The sequence below is a fragment of the Salvelinus alpinus genome, chromosome 6 (assembly GCF_045679555.1).
Source record: "Salvelinus alpinus chromosome 6, SLU_Salpinus.1, whole genome shotgun sequence".
Lineage (NCBI taxonomy): Eukaryota > Metazoa > Chordata > Actinopteri > Salmoniformes > Salmonidae > Salvelinus > Salvelinus alpinus.
This window is the reverse complement of record NC_092091.1, coordinates 22721425-22743897: the sequence shown is the minus strand read 5'-3', so window position 1 is coordinate 22743897 and position 22473 is coordinate 22721425. Positions and strand designations below refer to the sequence as shown.

The following is a 22473-nucleotide window of genomic DNA, read 5'->3' as shown; positions in this document are numbered from 1 at the left end:
TTGTGAAGTGCACCAGTCCCTCCTGCAGCAAAGCAGCACCACAACATGATGCTGCCGCCCCTGTGCTTCACGGTTGGGATGGTGTTCTTCGGCTTGCAAGCCTCCCCCTTTTTCCTCCAAACATAACAATGGTCATTATGGCTAAACAGTTCTATTTTTGTTTCATCAGACCAGACATTTCTCCAAAAAGTATGATATTTGTCCCCATGTGTAGTTGCAAACCGTAGTCTGGCTTTTTTATGGCGGGTTTTGGAGCAGTGCCTTTCAAGTTATGTCGATATAGGACTTGTTTTACTGTGGCTATAGATACTTTTGTACCTGTTTCCTCCAGCATCTTCACAAGGTCCTTTGCTGTTGTTCTGGGATTGATTTGCACTTTTCGCACCAATGTACGTTCATCTCTAAAAGACAGAACGCGTCTCCTTCCTGAGCGGTATGACGGCTGCGTGGTCCCATGGTGTTTATATTTGCGTACTATTGTTTGTACAGATGAACGTGGTACCTTCAGGCGTTTGGGAATTGCTCCCAAGGATGAATCAGACTTGTGGAGGTCTCCAATTCTATTTCTGAGGTCTTTCTTTTGATTTTCCCATGATGTCAAGCAAAGAGCACTGAGTTTGAAGGTAGGCCTTGGAATACATCCACAGGTACACCCCTAATTAACTCAGGCTAATTGACATCATTTATCAGAAGCTTCTAAAGCCATTACATAATTTTCTGGAATTTTCCAAGCTGTTTAAATGCACAGTCAACTTAGTGTATGTAAACTTCTGACCCACTGGAATTGTGATACTGTGAATTATAAGTGAAATAATCTGTAAACAATTGTTGGAAAAATTACTTGTGTCATGCACAAAGTAGATGTTCTAACCGACTTGCCAAAACTATAGTTTGTTAACAATAAATTTGTGGAGTGGTTGAAAAATGAGTTTTAATGACTCCAACCTAAGTGTATGTAAACTTCTGACTTCAACTGTATGTTATGTTTTTAATATTATACAATATTTATGAATCATTTCTGAGGCTCAATCTGCATGGATCATGCTGTGTAACCCTATTATCACATGTAATAGAATGTCTCTGTCTTTCTGCCAGTGAGGGGGGATAAAATCTCTTAGTGCTGCCACTGTATTGAAATGGGGCCCCCTATGGGTCTATTGATTTTATACTGTGCTAGTCAATGGCTTACATTTTCTCAGAGCTTCCACTTTTCTTTCCAGAGAACAACTACTGAGCTTGTATGGTTGAACTATAACTCTCCATCCATGATCTTGGTCAATTTTGAGAAACAAATGTCATGCATTTTTTTAAGCACTTTTAATTTGGACACAGTACTACGTAAAAAAATTACATGTCAATCTGTCATTTCCTAGAAAAGTAGCCCCTCACATGCCACTGATTTCTTCTGTTGTAAAAGTAATGTTTTTTTTGTTGTTGCCACGAATAAATGTTATTTTGAGTTCCAAAAAATATCTGCTATATTTTTATTGCCAACAAGTAACCCGGATATTTACATTACAGTAAAGTCCTCAGCAAGATGGCTGCATTACTGCGCGAAATACTGGCATCCTGGTAAAATGACGCAAGCCAGAGCTTACGTTCAGTGTGGTGGTCATACGGTTCCCAGCCACTCCACAGCGTCAGCTCCCGCCCGACTGTCCGCGTGAAGCTCGGCGAATCTAAAGTGGACCGAGCAGAACCGGTTCAGTAAAGTAAGTATCTAGCTACATTGAAAATATACTCGCTATTAGTTTCAACACGTTATTAGCGGCGTATAATTTACATATTATGTATTTCTGTCGTAGTCTTCTATTTTGTTGTTGTTTCCTGAGTCGGGCTGTGATTGCCCGGCGCTTTCCTTCCTGTGTCTTGGGTTCGGCTCTCGGACATGTCTGTGTTTACTACATGCGTCAGGAGTGGACTCAATGAGAAAATAGTGGAAATGGAGTAGTAGCGGTGTTTTGGTTACCGTTAAGCATACCGTTCGATCTCAATGCTTTTACCAAAATGTCATGTTTTTAATCCTCGAGGCTCTGCCCCCCTTGCCCCGTCGCTTTCTCTTTCTCTCCTCCCTCTCGTTTGTTAGGCCGTCTGTTTCTGGACTAAAAGCAACAAAAACAGAGAGAACACCTGGGCTGGCATAAAGACAGACACGTTTGTGTAGAAACTATTCTAGTATGTGTATCTGTGTGTACACACGTAGAGCCGCTACTCTCTCCCTTTTCCTGCGGGAAACAATGCGCCCAGTGTCTCTCTGCAGCGCAGCTGGACACAGCTGTGTGTTCAGAATAGCAGCAACTACGCTCGGACAGGCTAGACCTCGGTCGCCCGCTCTGCTGTCACTTGGTTCGATCTTAATTCACACACATTAACACACATGACTTGTATCGAGATCTTACGGTTCCTCTGAGAGAATGAAAGTTGACTCAATAGGGTGAATTGGGGGTTATTGTTCATGTCCACTTCTGTCTGTGGCTACATGACAGTGGCTATCATATCTCGTCCTCGAGACCGCTACAGCTCAATATTATCTGGCCACTGATTTGCTTGTATTGGGCAACGTAGGATACCTTTCAGTGTTTACGTTACATCAACATCTCCATAAGAATATAGTCTTCTGTTTAACAATAACATAACAGTAGTCTGTGCACCTGTTATACTGATTTGTTGGTCAATCGCCAGATTCAATCCCCTGCTGGTCCACTGCAATAGCTGGATCAATGCACATGCATAAATATGTATTTGAGTAATTGCTTAGCCACTATATCTGGCTAGTTGAACTCTTATACATTGGGTAATATACTCCTTGAACTCTGTTGTGGTTGGATGATCAGCCTGCCCTCTTCCCTTCTCCTCTATTCTACATTTCTGTCTGGCTTTATCTGTCTGCCTCCATCTGCCTGCCTCTCACCCCCCCTCCCTATATCCTCCATAAATGTGATGTGTATTATTTGCAGCTCGCTTATAGCTTTAAATCCGGCGGTGAATTAAGACAGAGCACAGCTTGCTCTGAAGTTAGCGTCTCCCAGGTAGCGTGTGAAAGAGGGATCAATCTGTTATTATCCGTCCAGTCCTTGCTCATCTGCTCATCTCTCTGCATCTCAATCTCTCCAGTTGTGCTCTCTCACTCCATGTTCTCACTGTCTCTGGCTCTCAGGTTGTGATTTTGGCCTGTATTTGGCAGAGGGGGAGTGCAACCCTAATTAAGATTGATATGATGCAATGTCAATGTGACATCACTCTGAGGAGGAGGCTGGGTTTCCATAGTTACTGGGAGGCCTGTGTGTGTGTGTGTGTGTGTGTCCTGACTGCTTGTGTGTTAGTACCTTTGCACATGCTGAGTGTGGTGGTCAGTCTCTGCACATTGGCATTGCTGAGTGGCATTAGGTGTCAGGTGCAGTGTATAAAGCACAAGGCCAGCACAACCTGATCCCTCTAGGTACTGACTCACAAAGCTCACACATTGCAGGCTGCGTGATTCACATTGCTGTGTGTGTGTGTGTGTTTCTCTCCCCAACTCTGAGTCAGTGTGTACATAGTGTGTACTGTATACGGAGTCCAGTGGTACATATGGACAGACCAGGGTATATTACTTTGTTTTGGACAGAGGGACTTGGCACATATTGCTTTCTGCTGAAGCAGGGGACCAGCAGTGCAGAGAGTGGTGCTAGAGAGGCGTTGCATTGGGTTCCCAGAACAGCAGATGGGTGTTGCTCTGTTGAAGGCCAGATAACCTGGACCACACTCAAAGATATGGATCTCAGAGTACAACCAGATAAGAGAACACAGAACACAGCACTGTACAGTGAGAGGTGGAAAAAGTCTGTACTCGTTTGCAGTGCAAGGCAGTGAAAAGATCTTCTTGCCGAATGAATTATGACCTGGAATATGCTCGTTTGCACTCATGTTCCAACTCTGTTCCATTATTCAGGGTTTCTACTCTGCAAATTAGGTCCAATACAATACAAACCAACCCTGGTCAGTCACACACAGGAAAGTGCTTCACCAATTATCCTACTGCAGAGACGCAATTAGATCCTGATTTTTAAATATATCTGGTGCAGTGGTAATGATTGCTAATGAATATTCATGGCATTTCTGTATTTGTCTGCTAAGCAGAGAGAGAGAGATGGGGGAACAACAGGCGTGGTTGACCTGAGCTCTGCTGTTTGTTGAGCTGGGAGGGCATGTCTGAGAGGGAGCAGGGAATAGGTCTAGAGAAGGTGATAACATGGTGAATGAGTAAAGAAAGACACACAGAGATACTACTGTACCAGGACACTGATACAGTCTGACACACAGGCCAGGCCACTGTGATACGGCAATGAATAGGGTCAGGAGTGTTACCCTGACCATGTGACATGAGGAGGGGAAAAACCCTGGGTCCCTACTATAAAACTCCTGGCCATAATCCTAAACACTGCCCTGTCTGAACATATGTAGAATAGTTGAGGCTGAAGCAACTACCAATGCTGTATGGTTTTCTCTGTCGTTGTGGTTCTCCTAGTTTTCCCTTTTATGAACCTCTGTCTTAGGAAAATGTCCAAAGTTGTATTTCGTATGACTCCCTGTGGCTGTGGCTGAACACTAGGTTATATTAATCTAAACTTTAAAGGGATACTTGGGGATTTTGGCAATGAGGCCCTTTATCTACTTCCCCAGAGTCCGTTGAAATCATGGATACCATTTTTATGTCTCTTGAGTCTAGTATGAAGGAAGTTAGAGGTAGTTTTGCGAGCCAATGCTAACTAGAGTTAGCACAATGACTGGAAGTCTATGGGTATCTGCTAACAATGGTATCCACGAGTTCATCTGACTCTGGTGAAGTAGATAAAGGACATCATTGCCAAAATTCCGAAGTATCCATTTAACTCAACATTCGGGTTCAATTACTCTTCTGATTAATTAAAGTAACAGTGGCCCTCTGAGCTCTACTCATTCACACTTCCCTCTCTGGCTCTTTCCTTCTTTCTTTCATTCCTTCTTTCATTCCTTCTCTCTCCCTCTCTGTCTTGCCCTAAGCCACAGAGGAGAGACAGAACAGGAAATCTAGTGAGCCATGCAGACATCTAATTTCCAACTCAGTTGGCTTAATTGGCCTGACAAAAAACATAGTCCTGTCCTGGTGCCAACGTGTACGTAACAACATGTCTTGAATCTTCTCTCTCGTCTCACTCCCTCCCTGCCTGTCTGTATCTGCCTCACTCTGACTATCTCTATGCCTCAGTGTCTCTCTCTATCTGCCCATCTCATTGTCACATGACAGAGTTCTCCCAAACAGAGGAGCTGTTATTTGTACATCCTCCTCCTTCCCCCCAGCCACTCGTGCCCACTACAACGGAGGGAGAGTGGAAAGAGGTACTCACAGCAGAACACAAGAGAGTGGAGACATGCACAAGGAACAGTAACACCACACTCAGAACAGGTCTTCCTTGTCGGAGTGTACAAGGCTACAAGCGCACGCGTGTGTGTGTGTGTGTGTGTGTGTGTGTTGGCACGGCTTGCCGGCTTGTCAGGCTGATGTAGTGTTTAAAGTGGGACAAGGAAGAGAGAAGAGGTACAGGGGTTGCTGCTGGCTAGAGTAAATATTATGGTGCTTTGGCTGAGTGTCCTGTTATGTCAGAGAGAGACACAATGCAGGGTCTATCAGTCTCAGCCCTTGTCCAATTGCTGGCTCTGTCCCTGTCACTGTCATGGCTGACGATGGGTCTCAGAGACCTGGCCTTTGAACCCGACTCTGAGTCCCTGGAAGGCTCGGCTAGCCCTTCCTCTTTTTCTTCTTTCTCCTTCGCTCCCTCCTTCTCTCCTTCCCTTTCCAGGATAGGCGGGCCCACAGCCAGTTTTTCAGGCTCTGCGGTGGCTCAGATAGCTTCTGGCACAGCAGTGTATTTGAGAAGGTTCACACTACTGAGCCTGTGTGTGTCTTAGAACGTAGTGGACACACTACGGAGCTTGTTTACGCATGTGTTTACGCAAGCACACTTGTGCATGTACACATCCCCTCAGTGTTATCTGAGTTCAACTACTCAGACCTGCAGGTAGTGTGTGTGTGTGTGTGTGTGGTAAAATGCTGAAACGTGGCTTGCAGCCTTTTGCTGATCCTTGAGTAAATAAGTATCTATGATGTAAGCAATCTAATAGTCTTTTCTTAGTGTACAGTAGCTGTAGACTTTTGGTATAATGTAGGGATAAGCCTAACGGCAGAATATTTAGATTGGGTTTGTAACTTGCATGTTTGTTTGTTAGTTAGGCATATCTCTGCCCATGCACCTTGGCATAGATTCTACAAGTGTCTGGAACTCTATTGGAGGGATGCAACACCATTCTTCCACGAGAAATACCTTAATTTGGTGTGTTGTTGATGGGAAAACGCTGTCTCAGGCACCACTCCAGTGTTAAGTGTTCAATTGGGTTGAGATCTGGTGACTGAGACACACACCCTTTAAACCCCATATGCTCCTTTGAGACCCCTCTTTCAAAGTCCCTGAGATCTCTTCTAGCCATGCTAGCCAAAATACTTTTTATACATGACCCTAAGCATGATGGGATGTTCATTGTTTAATGAACTCAGGAACCACACCTGTGTGGAAGCACCTGCTTTCAATATACTTAGTATCCCTCAATTACTCAAGTGTTTCCTTTATTTTGGCAGTTACCTGTAACAGTGTATTGATATCATCGGATGAGAGTGTGTGTGTGTGTGTGTGTGAGTGTTGGATCCGGCTGGTGTCAGGGTCTTAACTGGTAGCGTAAGCTTGTCCCATTGACACACTTCCACATCTGTTCCTAGCTGACAGGCCTGCATTGTACACATGCCATCTGTGCTAACTCAACGCTCTCTGATTTAACACACAGCCCAAACACCATTAACACTGACCTGGCTAGGATTCTACACAGAAGACGGAGAGATTCTTAACTAGACATCCATTCATGCAACTGGAATTTTCACAGAATTATCCCGTATGATTCAGTCAGGAGGAGAGCTAGAGGTTCACTCACTCAAGGATCAGCAAGGCTGCAAGCCACATTTCAGCATTTTACCCCTTACACACACACACCGTCTGCACTCTAAGAGATGTGTCCAGACAGACTCCATGGTCTGAGCCATAATTGAGTTGCTCCAGCTCTGACACGAACAGGCAGTCCACAGTGCCTAAGCAGCCTGGGCTGCAGGGGAAGGCCTCACCGTCAGGCCACAGATAACTCTGTCAGACACCGACCCATCCTCTGTAGTCAGGCAGTATTGGGCTGTTCTGGCCTGATCTGTCTGAGCTCCTGCCAATGAGATAGTTGTGTGTCTGTGTGCGTGCGTGCATAGCCAGCCCCCAGAAGAATCCCTTCACACTCGCTGTACCTTTAAGAAAGACCCGTGCAAGCTCACATCAGGAGATTCATGTTATTTAGCCAAGAAAGCTGTGAAAGACACACACATCAAAACTACACACACAAATTTCACAAACCACTTATACACACACGCAAACAGAACAGACACCACAGTGCACACACGCGCCCACTCTAAATTCAGTCTACACACAGACACACACTCCTCTCTGCACACCTGTTGCTTTGTGCAGTGGAAAGCCAGCTCATAGGGAGGCTGGGTCTGAAGTGGACACTGACTTCCTGTCAACTTCAAAGAGGAGAGGAAAATAGAGGAGGGAGGAGGAGTGTCGGCAGCCTGTTGATGCTCTGGAACATTTCTCTCTACTCTATCTATTCTCTGCCCTCTCATTGTTCTTTCTCTTTTACTCTATCTCTCCTTCAACCTGTTTCTCTCTGTTTCTTCCTCTCTCTGTCTCAGCGACAGGGCTCAGGGCCTCTATTATTGGACTGCCAGTGGCTTGTTCTGAGGTGTGGGTGGACTCTGATGCTGCCTTGTTCTGAGGTGTGGGTGGTGTCTGATGCTGCCTTGTTCTGAGGTGTGGGTGGACTCTGATGCTGCCTTGTTCTGAGGTGTGGGTGGTGTCTGATGCTGCCTTGTTCTGAGGTGTGGGTGGACTCTGATGCTGCCTTGTTCTGAGGTGTGGGTAGTGTCTGATGCTGCCTTGTTCTGAGGTGTGGGTGGACTCTGATGCTGCCTTGTTCTGAGGTGTGGGTGGTGTCTGATGCTGCCTTGTTCTGAGGTGTGGGTGGACTCTGATTCTGCCTTGTTCTGAGGTGTGGGTGGACTCTGATGCTGCCTTGTTCTGAGGTGTGGGTGGTGTCTGATGCTACCTTGTTCTGAGGTGTGGGTAGTGTCTGATGCTGCCTTGTTCTGAGGTGTGGGTGGACTCTGATGCTGCCTTGTTCTGAGGTGTGGGTGGACTCTGATGCTGCCTTGTTCTGAGGTGTGGGTGGTGTCTGATGCTGCCTTGTTCTGAGGTGTGGGTGGTGTCTGATGCTGCCTTGTTCTGAGGTGTGGGTGGTGTCTGATGCTGCCTTGTTCTGAGGTGTGGGTGGTGTCTGATGCTGCCTTGTTCTGAGGTGTGGGTGGTGTCTGATGCTGCCTTGTTCTGAGGTGTGGGTGGTGTCTGATGCTGCCTTGTTCTGAGGTGTGGGTGGTGTCTGATGCTGCCTTGTTCTGAGGTGTGGGTGGTGTCTGATGCTACCTTGTTCTGAGGTGTAGGTGGTATCTGATGCTGCCTTGTTCTGAGGTGTGGGTGGTGTCTGATGCTGCCTTGTTCTGAGGTGTGGGTGGTGTCTGATGCTGCCTTGTTCTGAGGTGTGGGTGGTGTCTGATGCTGCCTTGTTCTGAGGTGTGGGTGGTGTCTGATGCTACCTTGTTCTGAGGTGTGGGTGGTGTCTGATAATACCTTGTTCTGAGGTGTGGGTGGTGTCTGATGCTACCTTGTTCTGAGGTGTGGGTGGTGTCTGATAATACCTTGTTCTGAGGTGTGGGTGGTGTCTGATGCTGCCTTGTTCTGAGGTGTGGGTAGTGTCTGATGCTGCCTTGCTGTGTCTGTTATAATCTACTGCGGGTGTAACACTGACAGTCTGCCTGTGACAGTGTTTTCCTTTGTGCCTGTGACAACAATACTGTGTGTGACTGACAGTCTGTGCTTGTGACAGTGTATTGCCTGTGACACTGTGTGCGTGACTGACACTCCTGCTCCACAGTGACAGGCTCAGAGGCTGCGATATTGTTGGTTTGTCCCAGTCGTCACTAAAATACAATGCCTGTGTTAACCAATGTAGTTATCTCTCTATAGCTTCTATGGACTTTAACCATATCTCTCTCTCTCTCCCCTCACCTCCCTCTCCCTCCCTCTACCTCTCTTTTTATCTCCAGGTGAGAGTGCCATGAGGAGAGGAGCCAGAGAGTGAGGCGATGGGCTGCACCTCGGCTAAGCAGGTGTCGGCCGTGCCCAGCGATGAGGAAGGCCGGGGCAAGGCCTACAGCAACGGAGACCTCTTCTCCGGTCAGTACACACTATACACACTCCTATATTCTCCCTCTATTCTAACCCTGGCTACTTTCAACTGTAAAACATCCTTCCCACCTGAAGGCTTTTCTATGGAAATATAGTGACGTGCTATAGGATATTCTTCCTGTCTACTCCACACACACTGGCCCACTGGCTATGTTACCTGTTATACCTCTCCTCTAATCTCACTCTATATCCAGTCTCTAGTCTACAAGTACATTATAATTAGCTATACATTTTATTAATCAATGCCAAGTTGCCAACCCGGCTGAGGAGAATAGGGAATATTTGTATCATGTTTCCCATTCTATTCCTCCTACCCTGTGTGAATACTACTTAGCTATCCTAGAGGCTACTGCACTGAGTGGTTTTGGTGTTGTGTGTCCTCTTAGTACTTCATGTTTTAGAGCTTGGACATGGAGAGAGGGTTGAGAAAGTGTATCTAGTTAACAGCATCAATTATAGCTGCCTGCTGGACAGGCTGAGAGAGAGAGAGGATGAGGGATTAGCGACAGATTTAAGAATTAGGAGCAGCACGCTGGAATAACCACACAGGAAATGGCAGATGACTAGCCACAGGAGGCCTCGTTCTGTTCTCCCTCTGCTGCCTCTCACTCTTCCTCCCTCCGTCTCTCTCTCTTTCTCTTTATCCCTCTCTCACCGGCTGTCAGACCCATGCCGTCATGAGTCTGGCCTTATTTGTGCACCTCCCACTCTCTCTCTCGCTCTCTGTCCCTCTGTCTGTCTCGCCTTCTGACCTTCTCTGACCCTCCCACTCTCCCTCCCTCTCACTCCTTCTCTCCCTCCCTCCCTCCCTCCCTCCCTCCCTCCCTCCCTCCCTGGAGGGGGAGAGGGAATGTCCCGTGAGAGAGGAGGATGACGTGGGTTAAAGATTCAAGCTTTTCCCCCTCCCTTTTTCATCTCTTCCTCCCTTTCCCTTCCAAGGCCTCACTTTCTTGCCTTCCTTTCTCTCTCTCTGTATTAGACCATCTCTCCTTCCTTTTCACATCCATCCCCAGCCACTGCGACGTCTCTCTCCCTTCCACTCCCCATCCCTTTTCCCCCTCCCTCTCATCACAGCATTCGGTCACGGCCTTGTGTCCTCCACCCCCCCCACCCCTCATCTGCTAGACTGCAGCCTGCCTCCCACTATAAGATGGTGGTAGACGTTAAATGGGGCTGGGCTCTCTCTGCAGCACTAGTGGGCAGGGCATGGAGGGCGCTGGATAGATGATTCTATGAACTGTCTGTTTGACGTTGATGGTCACAGAGAGGGAGGAAGAGAACTGATGACCTGGATACTGTCTATGGATTACAGCCGACCACCCAGCCACAGCATGTTGATTCTCTCCGCCGCTCGTTTCTTTTTCTCTCCCACGTCCTTCTGCTCATCATCCCTTCTTCCCAGTTCAGCTCATTGGGCTCCTATTGATAGAACAGTGGGCTTAGTGTGTCTGGTAAAATGAGCAACACTCATATCAATCACAGTGATCTGATCCAACAGATTGTGTGCCAGTCAAAATGTGTCATTGTTTGAGCGCCTGGTGTGTGTGTGTGTGTGTCGCAGTTAGGAGTGTTGAGGTGACGGCAGTCTCCTGCTTATGCTCCTTTACTCCCTCGCACAATAACAGGAAAGGCTGAGCTCCCTTACCCAAACACCAGGGGAAGAGACAGAAAATAGCAACACTTTCTGATTGCAGCCTGTTTGAAGTTGGTTTATAATCAGAGTAGTAGCGTGTGTGTCTGCTACAACGGAGTGTGTTACCTTGTTTGTTGTAGCACGTCACTTGTTGTCTTGTTGCAGTTTTGCGATTTGATTTGTAGTTGGCCAGACTGTTGTGAGTGGGTGTATTGGTTGTATTGTAGTGTAAATATAGTCGCTATGTTGCTATTGTTGTATAGACATTCAGAACTCCAACGGAAATATGAGGCCTCACTACACTGTATTTCAGAACTTATTTAACTGACTTTAGATTACATGTGAATAAAAAACAATCTTTAGACTTGAGCTGTAATGTAATATGAGACTAATAATCTTTCCTGCTATGAGATTAAATGAAGCACCTGCTACGGAAATAGTGGTATAGTCCTAGTGAGTCGGTGGACCAGGCCAGGCAGGCTGAGGGCAGGGCAGTGATAATGACTTCTGGTCTGACATTAGTATATTGTTATTTCACCAACCCAGGCAGGGCGGGGCAGTGGCAATGTAAATGTCATATCTGCTGAGGCCTTTGGAGACAGTCAGGGCTGGAAGGGAGCCAGGCAGGAGGCTCTGACTGACAGACTGCAGGAAGGGGAGAATGGCACAGATTGCCCTGGCCACTCCACTCAGCCTGACAGTGCATGGAGTGCCCTCAAATGGACACACACTCATGCTCAAATTGACTCAGACACACACACACACTACTTTCAACTGACCGAGAGCGAGGATTTTCACAGAGATCTCCTAAAGGTCGACACAGGGTCCCGGCTCCTAATGATAAAGATGTCCACATCAGAGATACTTTTTTTCCTCAAAAGAATCTGTCTCTAAAATGTCCTTTGCCCCGAAATCATCATGATGAAGCAAGCAGCCCTGTCGCCTCATCATCTGTCATTCAGTGCCAATGGAGACACACACTCACTGATGCACATCCTCTCCAATATGGCCAAATGTATCCTGGTCCCAGATCTGTATGTGCTTTAGCCAACTGACTGTCATTATTATTGTCATGCCATACAAGCACATACCTGTACAGATCTGGAACCAGGCTATGACAGATAGATCCATTTTTGTATCCATGAAATATTGTCATTTTTCTTTTTCCTTTTATAGGCTCATCTTCAGTGTGTTTACGTGCCTTTGATGTCTGCTCAGTGTTAGTCGTTTTTCTCCTCTGTTACCTGTCTCTGTTACTAAGCCACAGTGACTGATGGTTGGCTTAATTCAATGTGTGTTGCTTTAGGTGTGTGTGTGTGTGTGTGTCGGCGTGTGCAGACAGGCTGCTTTGCCATGACATGTTTGCATTCTCCAGGCAGGCAGCTGTAGAGAACATCCCTCTCTCTCTATCTCTCCTCCCCCTCTCTGTGGCAGGCCTTGCAAACTATCACAGATTACAAAGGGAAACCCAGCCGCGATCTGCCCAGTGACGCGAGCCTACCAGACGAGCTAAATGCCTTATATGCTCGCCTCGAGGCAAGCGACACTGAACCATGCATGAGAGCACCAGCTGTTCCGGGCGACTGTGTGATCACGCTCTCCGTAACCGATGTGAGTAAGACCTTTAAACAGGTTAACATTGTGGTATGCCTGATCATCGACAACGATGAGACGGCCTATTGGGAGGAGGTCAGAGACCTGGCAGTTGTGATGCCAGGACAACAGCCTCTCCCTCAATGTTAGCAAAACAAAGGAGCTGATTGTGGACTACAGGAAACGGAGGGCCGAGCACGCCCCCATTGACGTTGCTGAAGTGGAGCGGGTCGAGTGCTTCAAGTTCCTCGGTGTTCACATCAATAAGGATTTATCATGGTCCAAACACACGAACACAGTCGTGAAGAAGGCATGACAACAACTCTTCCCCCTCAGGAGGTTAAAAAGATTCGCTATGGCTGCATCAGGATGCTTGGCATGCGACTGCAAGGCGCTACAGAGGGTAGGGCGTACGACCCAGTACATCACTGGGGCCGAGCTCTCTGCCATCCAGGACCTCTATACCAGGCGGTGTCAGAGAAAGGCCGTAAAAATTGTTAGACTCCAGCCACCCAAGTCATAGACTGTTCTCTCTGCTACTTCACGGCAAATGGTACCGATGCACCAAGTCTGGAACCAACTGGACCCTGATAAGCTTCTACCCCCAAGACTACTAAATAGTTAGTCCGGTTAGTCTATTGACCCTTTTTGCACTAACTTTTTTGGGGTGCAAAAAAGGAGGAAGAGGAGTGGGAGGAAGAGGAGTGAGAGGAAGAGGAGTGAGTAGGACAGTGAGAGGAAGAGGAGTAGAACAGTATACTGGCTGCAGATGATACATTTCAGATAGACTGACTGCACATGTTAGGTGCCTTCCCTCCCTCCTACTGTCTCACCATCAGTCTGATATGAGTATTTCAGAGAAAGGGTGAAATACACAGAATGGAGCAGATAAGACCGTGTGCGTTTTATTAGCGGTGTGTGTCAGTGTTGGTGGGTGTGTGCTGCTTTGTCAGAAAAACCTAGGCAGCTACTCAGAAAATAAAGTTACCTGTTATGTCCACTGTTGGGTGGGGTTCTCTCTCTGTGTATCTTTTCAGTGCCACTGATTTGCAGGAGTAGCTCTTTATTTGTCTAACTGTACTCTGTTTTTCTCTCTCCATACAGACGAGTACAAGATGAAGGGAGTGGAGGAGGTGAAGTACATGCGTGGAGAGGAGGACCGGGTGAACGCACGTAACCAGGAGAACCTGGTGAGAGAGGAGCCACACACACATACACACACACACACACGTACGTCTCTCGGACTGTCCATCAACATGCAACAAACAGTTCTCTTTGACAGTCCATCAACACATACAAACAGACAGTGTTTGTGCTCAATGCACACCTCCACATAAGCCCCGCACACACACACACACACACACAGATGCACACACAGAGATGCACACGCTACACAAATGCAAACACACACACAGCCGTGGTGCCTCCCGAGCAGGTAGAGACAGCGTGTTGGCGTGTATGGAATGTGGGAGTTTCGTAAGGTTGTTTTGACCCCTTCCTTCATGGTCCAATATCTATGATTTAGTCTTTCCTACAAATGCTGTAAAATAACCAGAAAAGTGCACACCCTTTTGGATGAGGTAACAATTGAAGGAAAAGAATGGAATCAAAACTCCAAAGAGAAATGAAAGTCCTACCCTACTGTTGATTGTCATTGCATTGTCTCTTTATTCCACCAATTGTTGTGACTGTGCTGCCGTCGTCATAGTGGCATTAGTTTCCTCATATGCCACAGTTGGCTTAAAACATGCAGCAGAACAAATAACCTCATTTTCAGACGTGACCTTTAAAACATTTTGACAGATTAACAAAAAGTACTCACAGGGAACTGTTTCTCACAGACGCACATTTAATCCTGCAGAGTCAAAGTGCACACACACACACACACACACACACACACACACACACACACACACACACACACAGATTTACGTGTGATGCTGCATATCCATGAAATGCCTGTAGTTAGCATGCACAGTAGCAGAGAGATCTACACCCTGAGAGGACAGCTCATAGTTTAAAACATTCTAAGCCCTTGGCATGTCTTGTTCCTCCAGAGCACAGCCAGCACCTCTAATGATCCAGCCCAGTGAGGTATTTCCCCTGGTCAGTCCCCCTGGCCTACCAGTCTCCTAGCTTCCCTGCCAGCATGTACAGGGCCTAACTCTACATGACTCAGTCACAGGCAGCGTCTCTCTTCCCAGCTCCAAGGCAGCAGGGGTAGGCAGCCTCTCTATCCCCAGCCTTAGGCAACCCCAGCTGGGCCAGGCTATTCTTCCTTAGGGCCCACGCTGGCAGGGGGCAGGTAGCTATTCTCTCCCCAGCCTCTAACCTACTACATGGGTTCCCGAGGCTCTCTCTGTGTAGGAACTGTGAGCTGATGTGTGTGTGTGTTTTTTAGGAGAAAAGCTCTGTACAGTACAGGGGCAAACAGCAGAAAGAAGGCTCTGGAGCCAACGCCAACAGGACAAAGTGAGTCATAATGTGTGTGTGTGATAACTGTATGCGTGCACACGTTATCACCTAGTCATCGTGTTACTTAACAATCACTGCAGTGGTTTTATACAGCATGTATTCATAAATGCTATCAGGCAGTGTGATTTATTATCATTGTAGTGTCGCTGGTAGCTGAGTGGTTAGTGTCTCTTGTTTCCAGACGTGTAATGAGGCTCTATTTCCTGTTTGGTGACATTGTGTGTGGACATATTGGGTGCTGTATCAGTATTTAGTTTGTCTTTAGATTATAGACTCCTGGGTGAGCTCTCTATAAAATGATTATTCAAATTCCTCCACAATCACAAAGGCTCTCACCGAAGCAGGGGTTTAGAACTGTGTGTGTTTGTGTGTGTCTCCCCTGTGTGGGGGGTGTTATGGAAAATTCTTGTGGTGTGTTTGTTGCCTCCTGTTTCCTCCCCCTCTAACTTCCTTTTTCTTTCTCTCGCTCTTTCTCGTTCTCTCTCTCTCTCTCTCGCTCGTTCTCACTCTCTCTCTTTCCTTCACAGCATCCACACGTCAGAGAGCCAGCAGGAGTTCTTCAGGATGCTGGATGAGAAGATTGAGAAGGTGGGGGGAAGGGGAGGGACTGGGCAGCAGGGCCTGAACATTTAAAGAGACAGTCTCCTGTGGGATTGGGGGCTGCTATAGGCTGGATCTGACATACTTCAAATACTTCAACTTGAGCTACATCCAGATTGGGCCTTTAAAAGACACTACATTATTCCTATCCACTTCACCCCTGTCTTATCTCTCCTCTCCATCTCTCCTACGGTGATGCTATCTGTCCTCCCTCTATCATCTCTCTTCTCTTGGTCTCATCTCTCATCTGTGGTGTGTCCACAGGGACAGGACTACTGTTCGGAGGAGGAAGAGGCGGAGGACGGGACATAGCACACAGGCCCCCGACTCAACCCCCTACAGAGAGCCTCCCAGAGTGTGTATGGGTGCATGTAAGAGAATCCTTGTGTGTTTGTGTGTGTATGTTTGACTGCCTTGTGATTCTGTATGTGTTGGTGTGAGCTTGTGTTTTTTTGTGTGTGTGTGTGTGAGAGAGAGAGAGAGAGAGAGAGAATGCTATCCTCAAAGACTGTTGCCTCCCTCTTGGCCCTCGTCACATTGGGTCCCTTAGTGGATTGCTGGAGGGGGAGACGAAATGTGGACTCACTACAGCCAGGCCAGTGTTCCTGCTCCCCTGCAGGACTATGGAGAGATACTACCCCACCCCTCTACCGCAACTACCACCCCACTGAACTGTACTGTGGTCCCTGGTCCAACTCTGTGTATACCACCCCCTCATGACTCGTCGTCGGCATCATAGTCTCGGGAGACAATAGATTTCTTGTGCCTGGGTGTTAGGTCATAGCGCAGTGTCTGCTGTGGCTGTGAAGTCCAATCTGTCTGGGAGACACCCTCCTGGTTTCCACCCTCCATGGCTCTTGCTGTTGTGCTTCTCCTGCGAGGAGCAGAGATATGGATGGAGATAGCGGGGGGGGGGGGGGGGCACTTCCATAACCCCCACCAGCCCTCGTCACAGAACTGAGGCTCGCTGCTGGAGTGAGCCGGAGGGAGGGAGGGAGGGAGGGAGGGAAAAGAGAGAACCCCTGATATTTTAATAAGAGAGAGAAGAGTGAGTGGGTTCTTTTGGAGCTCTGAACTTCTGCCCTTTGAAGGACCTTTTTCTTTTAAAATTCTGTTCATCCAGTTAAGTTTTTTTAAATTTAATTAGAATTTTAATGTTTTTTTTTTATATGCCTTCTATCATAATGCATCACCTCCTGCAGGCTACAGCTCTATAGGCCAGAGCTCCTGGGTCTCTACACAACCTGTCCTCTTAAATATACCCTCAACACTACTACACCAGACCCTGGCTTTGTGAGACTAAACACATACTGTACACACACATCTCCACACACACTCAACCTCATATTCATAGATGCACTCATATATTCACACACACACACACATAAGTACAGACCAAAGCAGCTGGACACAAACACACAGAGATGCCATTGTATTCCTGTCATTTTGTTAGCCCAGTGTTATGTAAGTATGTTAGTAGGCTGTGGTGTTGATGGGTTTGGGTGAATGTAGGAACCAGCAGCCATGGGTTGTTTGGTTCCTGCTGCTGGACTTATTCATGTGCACCTGCAGTGTTCATTACTCTTTCCTCCGCATTGGTCGCTCAGTCGCTGCTTCTCTTCGACTCAGTAGTATTGAAGCTTACTGGCAGAGTGGAGTCACCCTCTGTTGACACACACACAAACAGCCTTTCATGGACTGAGAAGTGAGTTGAAAGAAAAAGAGGTATGGTTGCCTGGGAGACACAGCCCTGATCATGCTTATGTCATCATCATTAATGGATCCTTTCTTTTTCATTTGATTTTTCGATACTTTTTGTTTTTCTATTAAAATTAGAAACACAGGAGCTGTTCATCTTCTGTGTGTCTCTCTGTGTGACTCAGAGGTGGTGTGTTAAGTTTCAGTAAGGAAAGTCCTGTCATGCTTACATCACCGTTGGATTGAAAAGTCGTGATGATTTTCCTCTGGTAATAGTCCCAAAGCCATGTTGCAGTTTCTACAAACGGTGATGGACCACTTCAGGTCAAGACTGATGCTGTGCGTAGTCTGGTGGTAGAATATCAGAACTGCACCTGAGGCGTCATGAATTACAAACAGCCTGTTCCGTGTGAGACAGATGGACATAGTGGATATATGTAAGGACATACAGGAGAAAGTTTCACATTATGAAATGCATTCTCACAACTATTGAAAGCTAATATGTTAAACATCTGAGATCTCTGTTTGCCTTGAGTCATGTGTGTGGTCACAGGGATGGATGTGGACTTCTATTTAGAAACCAGTACATAGTAGTCAGGTTTATAGTGTTGGTTTATAGCGCTACTGTACCTCACAAGGGGCTGGAGCAGAACACACACACACACACACAGTCTCTCTGTCTCACAGGGACACATGAGGTTATAATCAGCAGCCACTGTACAGCAGCACAGGGAGAGAGGAAAAAGTCCCAGTGGGCCTACTTCTCACAGCTAGCCAATCTCTCCGACAGAGAGAGATGGATGTTGCCCGTTAACCTCAGACAGGAATATGGGCAAGACAATGTTCTTTCCACTATGATGTAAGGGCCCAATAAACCCCTCCCTCCCCTTGTGAGTGTGCACTCATTAGGGTACAGCATGTTCTAGCAGTCTGGCTCAGAGAGGTTTAAGGCCCACTTTGCAGTGTGTTGCACACCTCACACATACACACACATAGTTCCTGGAGGTTTATCTCCTGGAACTGTGTGTATGACCAGTGTATGTGGGGCTACTATTTCTGTGTGTGTGTCACAGTGAGATCCCAGTGGGAGTGAGTGATGGAGCAGTGCCTGGAGAGGGGAGGTGACCAGTGATGATTGACAGGCTCTAGCTCTGCCCTTATTGGCTGTTCTCTTTCTGGGATTTCACTTAGCTATTAATGTTAACTCAATCCAGCAGCTTCTATCTCTCTGCCTCTCTCTCCATCTCTCTCCTATTACCCAGCTAATACACCCGCCAGGCAGCTCTTAGTACCTGGCTTTAGCTCCACTGCAGTAGCTGCCTCTCCAACTGTCTCCCTATTTCTATATACAGCCTTGAGATGCTGATCCATATGCACTGGATTACTCAGGCAGACAACCTTCAGATCAGAGGAGCCACAGCTATTGATACACTATAATGGATTGAAATGCATTCATGGAGCGCCTCCAAGTGCTTTACATGGGAATTCAGAGAACTCCAGGATGTAGTCATAGCATTCTACTGGGAATAGTGCCTGTCACATACTGCATCTACTTCACATGATAAGGGAGGGAGCAGTAACATCCGGTTGGGTATAGTACATGTAGGCCCAACTATGTATCACACGTTGGTGGCACCTTAATTGGGGAGAACAGGCTCGTGGTAATGACTGGAGCGGAATCAGTGGAATGGTACCAAATACATCAAACATATGGTTTCCATGTGTTTGATTCCGTTGCATTTGCTTCGTTCTGGACATCATTATGAGCCGTTCTCCCCTCAGCAACCTCCACTGGTATGTAGGCTGTGAGAGGAGAGGAGGCTGTACGTGACAGACTACTTGTGTCTAAGACACTCTACCCTCTGACCCCATGGAGTGTTTTGTTCCCCCATCTGTGGCTGAGAGCCCTGGAAGAATTAAAGGATGGGACCTCAGACCCCCCATCCACCCCAACTTCCTCCGTCCCTCCCTCTGAGTGTGTTGGCCACAGTGAGGGCTCCTTCTGCTGAGCAACCTGCTCCAGAAATGTTTCATAAAAGACACTTTTGAAAGCAGCAAACAGAGACAAGACATATTGTTTCTGTTGTCATATTTTTCAGTCAAGCTTGTGAGCAAATGTTGGGTGTGCATAATTCCTCTCGCCGGTGCTCTACGGGGTTCCACAGCAGTGTTTCCCAACTCCAGTTCTCCAGTACCCCCAACAGCACACATTTTTGTTGTAGCCCGGGACATACATACCTCATTCAACTCATTTAGGGCTTGATGATTTGTTGACAATTTGGGACCAATACATGTACTTGAGGACCATTACATTTTCAAACTACGAGGATCTACCCTACTATTTTGAGGGGCTCTAAAATTGTAGATCTATGCAGTTAGGGAATGTGTTGGATGACAGTTTAGAACAGCATAAACTTGGCAGTAGTCATCATAAAGCATGTAGTACTGGTGATTTAGAAATTGTTTCCCTTCCAGACAAAATGGAACCGTGCATTTATCCCAAACAGAAGTGGAATATCAGCCATTCATTGAGTTCTTCATTACACAAAGGTTGAAAGTGAAGTACAGTACCAATCAAAAGTTTGGACACACCTACTCATTCAAGGGTTTTTCTTTATTTTTACTATTTTCTACATTGTAGAAGAATAGTGAAGACATCAAAACTATGAAATGACACATATGGAATCATGTAGTAACCAAAAAAGTGTTAAACAAATCAAAATATATTTTAGATTCTTCAAAGTAGCTACCCTTTGCCTTGATGACAGCTTTGCACACACTTGGCATTCTCTCAACCAGCTTCACATGTAATGCTTTTCCAACCATCTTGAAGGAGTTCCCACATATGCTGAGGACTTGTTGGCAGATTTTCATTCACTCTACGGTCCAACTCATCCCAAACCATCTCAATTGGGTTGATGTTGGGTGATTGTGGAGGCCAGGTCATCTGATGCAGCACTCCATCACTTTCCTTGGTAAAATAGCCCTTACACAGCCTGCAGGTGTGTTGGGTCATTTTCCTGTTGAAAAACAAATGATAGTCCCACTAAACGCAAACCAGATGGGATGGCGTATCGCTGTAGAATGCTGTGGTAGCCATGCTAGTTAAGTGTGGCTTGAATTCTAAAATCACTGACAGTGTCATCAGCAAAGCACCACCACACCTTCACCTCCATGCTTAACGGTGGGAACCGTACATGCGGAGATCATCCGTTCACCTACTCTGCATCTCACAAAGACCCAGGGTTTGAACCAAATTTCTCATATTTGGACTCATCAGACCAAAGGACAGATTTCCACCGGTCTTGTGTCAATTGCTCGTGTTTCTTGGCCCAAGTAAGTCTCATCTTCTTATTGGTGTACTTTAGTAGTGTTTTTTTTGCAGCAATTCGACCATAAACGCCTGATTTCACACAGTCTCCTCTGAACAGTTGATGTTGAGATGTCTGTTACTTGAACTCTGTGAAGCATTTATTTGGGCTGCAGTTTCTGAGGCTGGTAACTCTAATGAACTTATCCTCTGCAGCAGAGGAGCTCTGGGTCTTCCTTTCCTGTGGTGGTCCTTATGAGAGACAGTTTTATCATAGTGCTTGATGGATTTTACGACTCCACTTGAGGAAACTTTCAAAGTTCTTGACATTTTCCGCATTGACTGACCTTCATGTCTTAAAGCAATGATGGACTGTCATTTCTCTTTCCTTATTTGAGCTGTTCTTGCCATAATATGGACTTGGTATTTTACCAAATAGGTAAAATCTTCTGTATACCCCCCTACCATGTCACAACACAACTGATTGGCTCAAACGCATTTTAGAAAGAAAGAAATTCCACTAATTAACTTCTAACAAAGCCCACAGGTTAATTGAAATGCATTCCAGGTGACTACCTCATGAAGCTGGTTGAGAGAATGCCAAGAGTGTGCAAAGTTGTCATCAAGGCAAAGGGTGGCTACTTTAAAGAATCTCAAATATAACATATTTTGATTTGTTTAACACTTTTTTGGTTACTACATGATTCCATATGTGTTATGTCATAGTTTTGATGTCTTCACTATTATTCTACAATGTAGAAAATAGTAAAAATTAAAAATAAACCTTGAATGATTAGATGTGTCCAAACTTTTGACTGGTACTGTATGTAGCGACAATTGTAAAGCAAAGGCTTTGGGATAAAACGGAGAACATATGGTAAAACATTTCAGAGTAGGAGGTATACAGACATTGCAAGGAAAAACTGTCTGCATTATATGCAAGTGCATAGATACAATTGTTTCAAAATGTAACTAAGGGCATATCACAAAACAACATACTGTAAGTCTGGTTCTGGAAATCTGAATTCAGGAACATTGACTACTATTGACTAATGTTGTCTTCAGACTACAAAAACAAGTCAAGCCAGGAAATAAATGAATACATGGTGTGGCTTACATTCTCAGGCTCATCTTTCGGATTATTACTTTATAAAGCTTCATAATCATTACTGTTTAAAGGAACGTTGATGGATTCCAACTGTCGCTACTTTATTGGGGCACTAGGGGGAGCTAATTGGATTGCTTGGACCCTGCTTCAACACAATGGACAGATAGACATGTCTACTTAGTACTCCTGTCCAGACATCTCTCATCAGGAACATCCATCCAACTACAGGGTTAATGGTAATGAACACTCATTAGACCATTTCAATCAAGAATGGAAACATCAACAGGTGGCTTCACTATTGGGTAAATAAGTGTCTGTCCTTCTGCCTGTATGTTTGTCCGTCTGTCCGTGTCTGTCCTTCTGCCTGTCCGTCTGTCTGTCTGCAGCTGGGACTGATGTCACTCATGGTACTCTGAGAACCCTGCTGCTGCAGCTGCACCACCCAAGAAACAGTCAGTCAGAGAGGAGGGATGGAAAAAGAAAGGGGAAATACAGAGAGAATAAGGAAGTGGGGAAAGGAGGCATGCAGACAGGGGATTGTGAAAATGAATTATGTACTTACCATACATGTAAGGAAAGGAGGAGAGTTATAGAAACAGCAGAGGGAGGGAGGACAATGTAGCCATGCCCAAGCAGTCAAACCACA

The 22473-nt window shown here is 46.2% G+C and overlaps 1 protein-coding gene across 2 annotated transcripts; it reads left to right on the top strand.

The window, feature by feature from the left end:
- The first annotated feature begins 1564 nt into the window (after nucleotides 1–1564).
- LOC139578371 (uncharacterized protein C1orf21 homolog) lies at nucleotides 1565–17563 on the top strand. 2 transcript variants are annotated; one of them, XM_071405861.1, is made up of 6 exons: nucleotides 1565–1712; nucleotides 9269–9398; nucleotides 13741–13826; nucleotides 15038–15108; nucleotides 15639–15699; nucleotides 15976–17563. In XM_071405861.1, the coding sequence occupies exons 2-6, from the start codon at nucleotides 9308–9310 to the stop codon at nucleotides 16021–16023; spliced, it is 357 nt and encodes a 118-aa protein (XP_071261962.1). In that variant the 5' UTR covers nucleotides 1565–1712; nucleotides 9269–9307; the 3' UTR covers nucleotides 16024–17563. The 2 variants fall into 2 exon arrangements, with proteins under 2 accessions (XP_071261962.1, XP_071261963.1); XM_071405862.1 differs by lacking the exons at nucleotides 1565–1712; nucleotides 9269–9398 and adding an exon at nucleotides 12220–12654.
- The last annotated feature ends 4910 nt before the right edge of the window (nucleotides 17564–22473 follow it).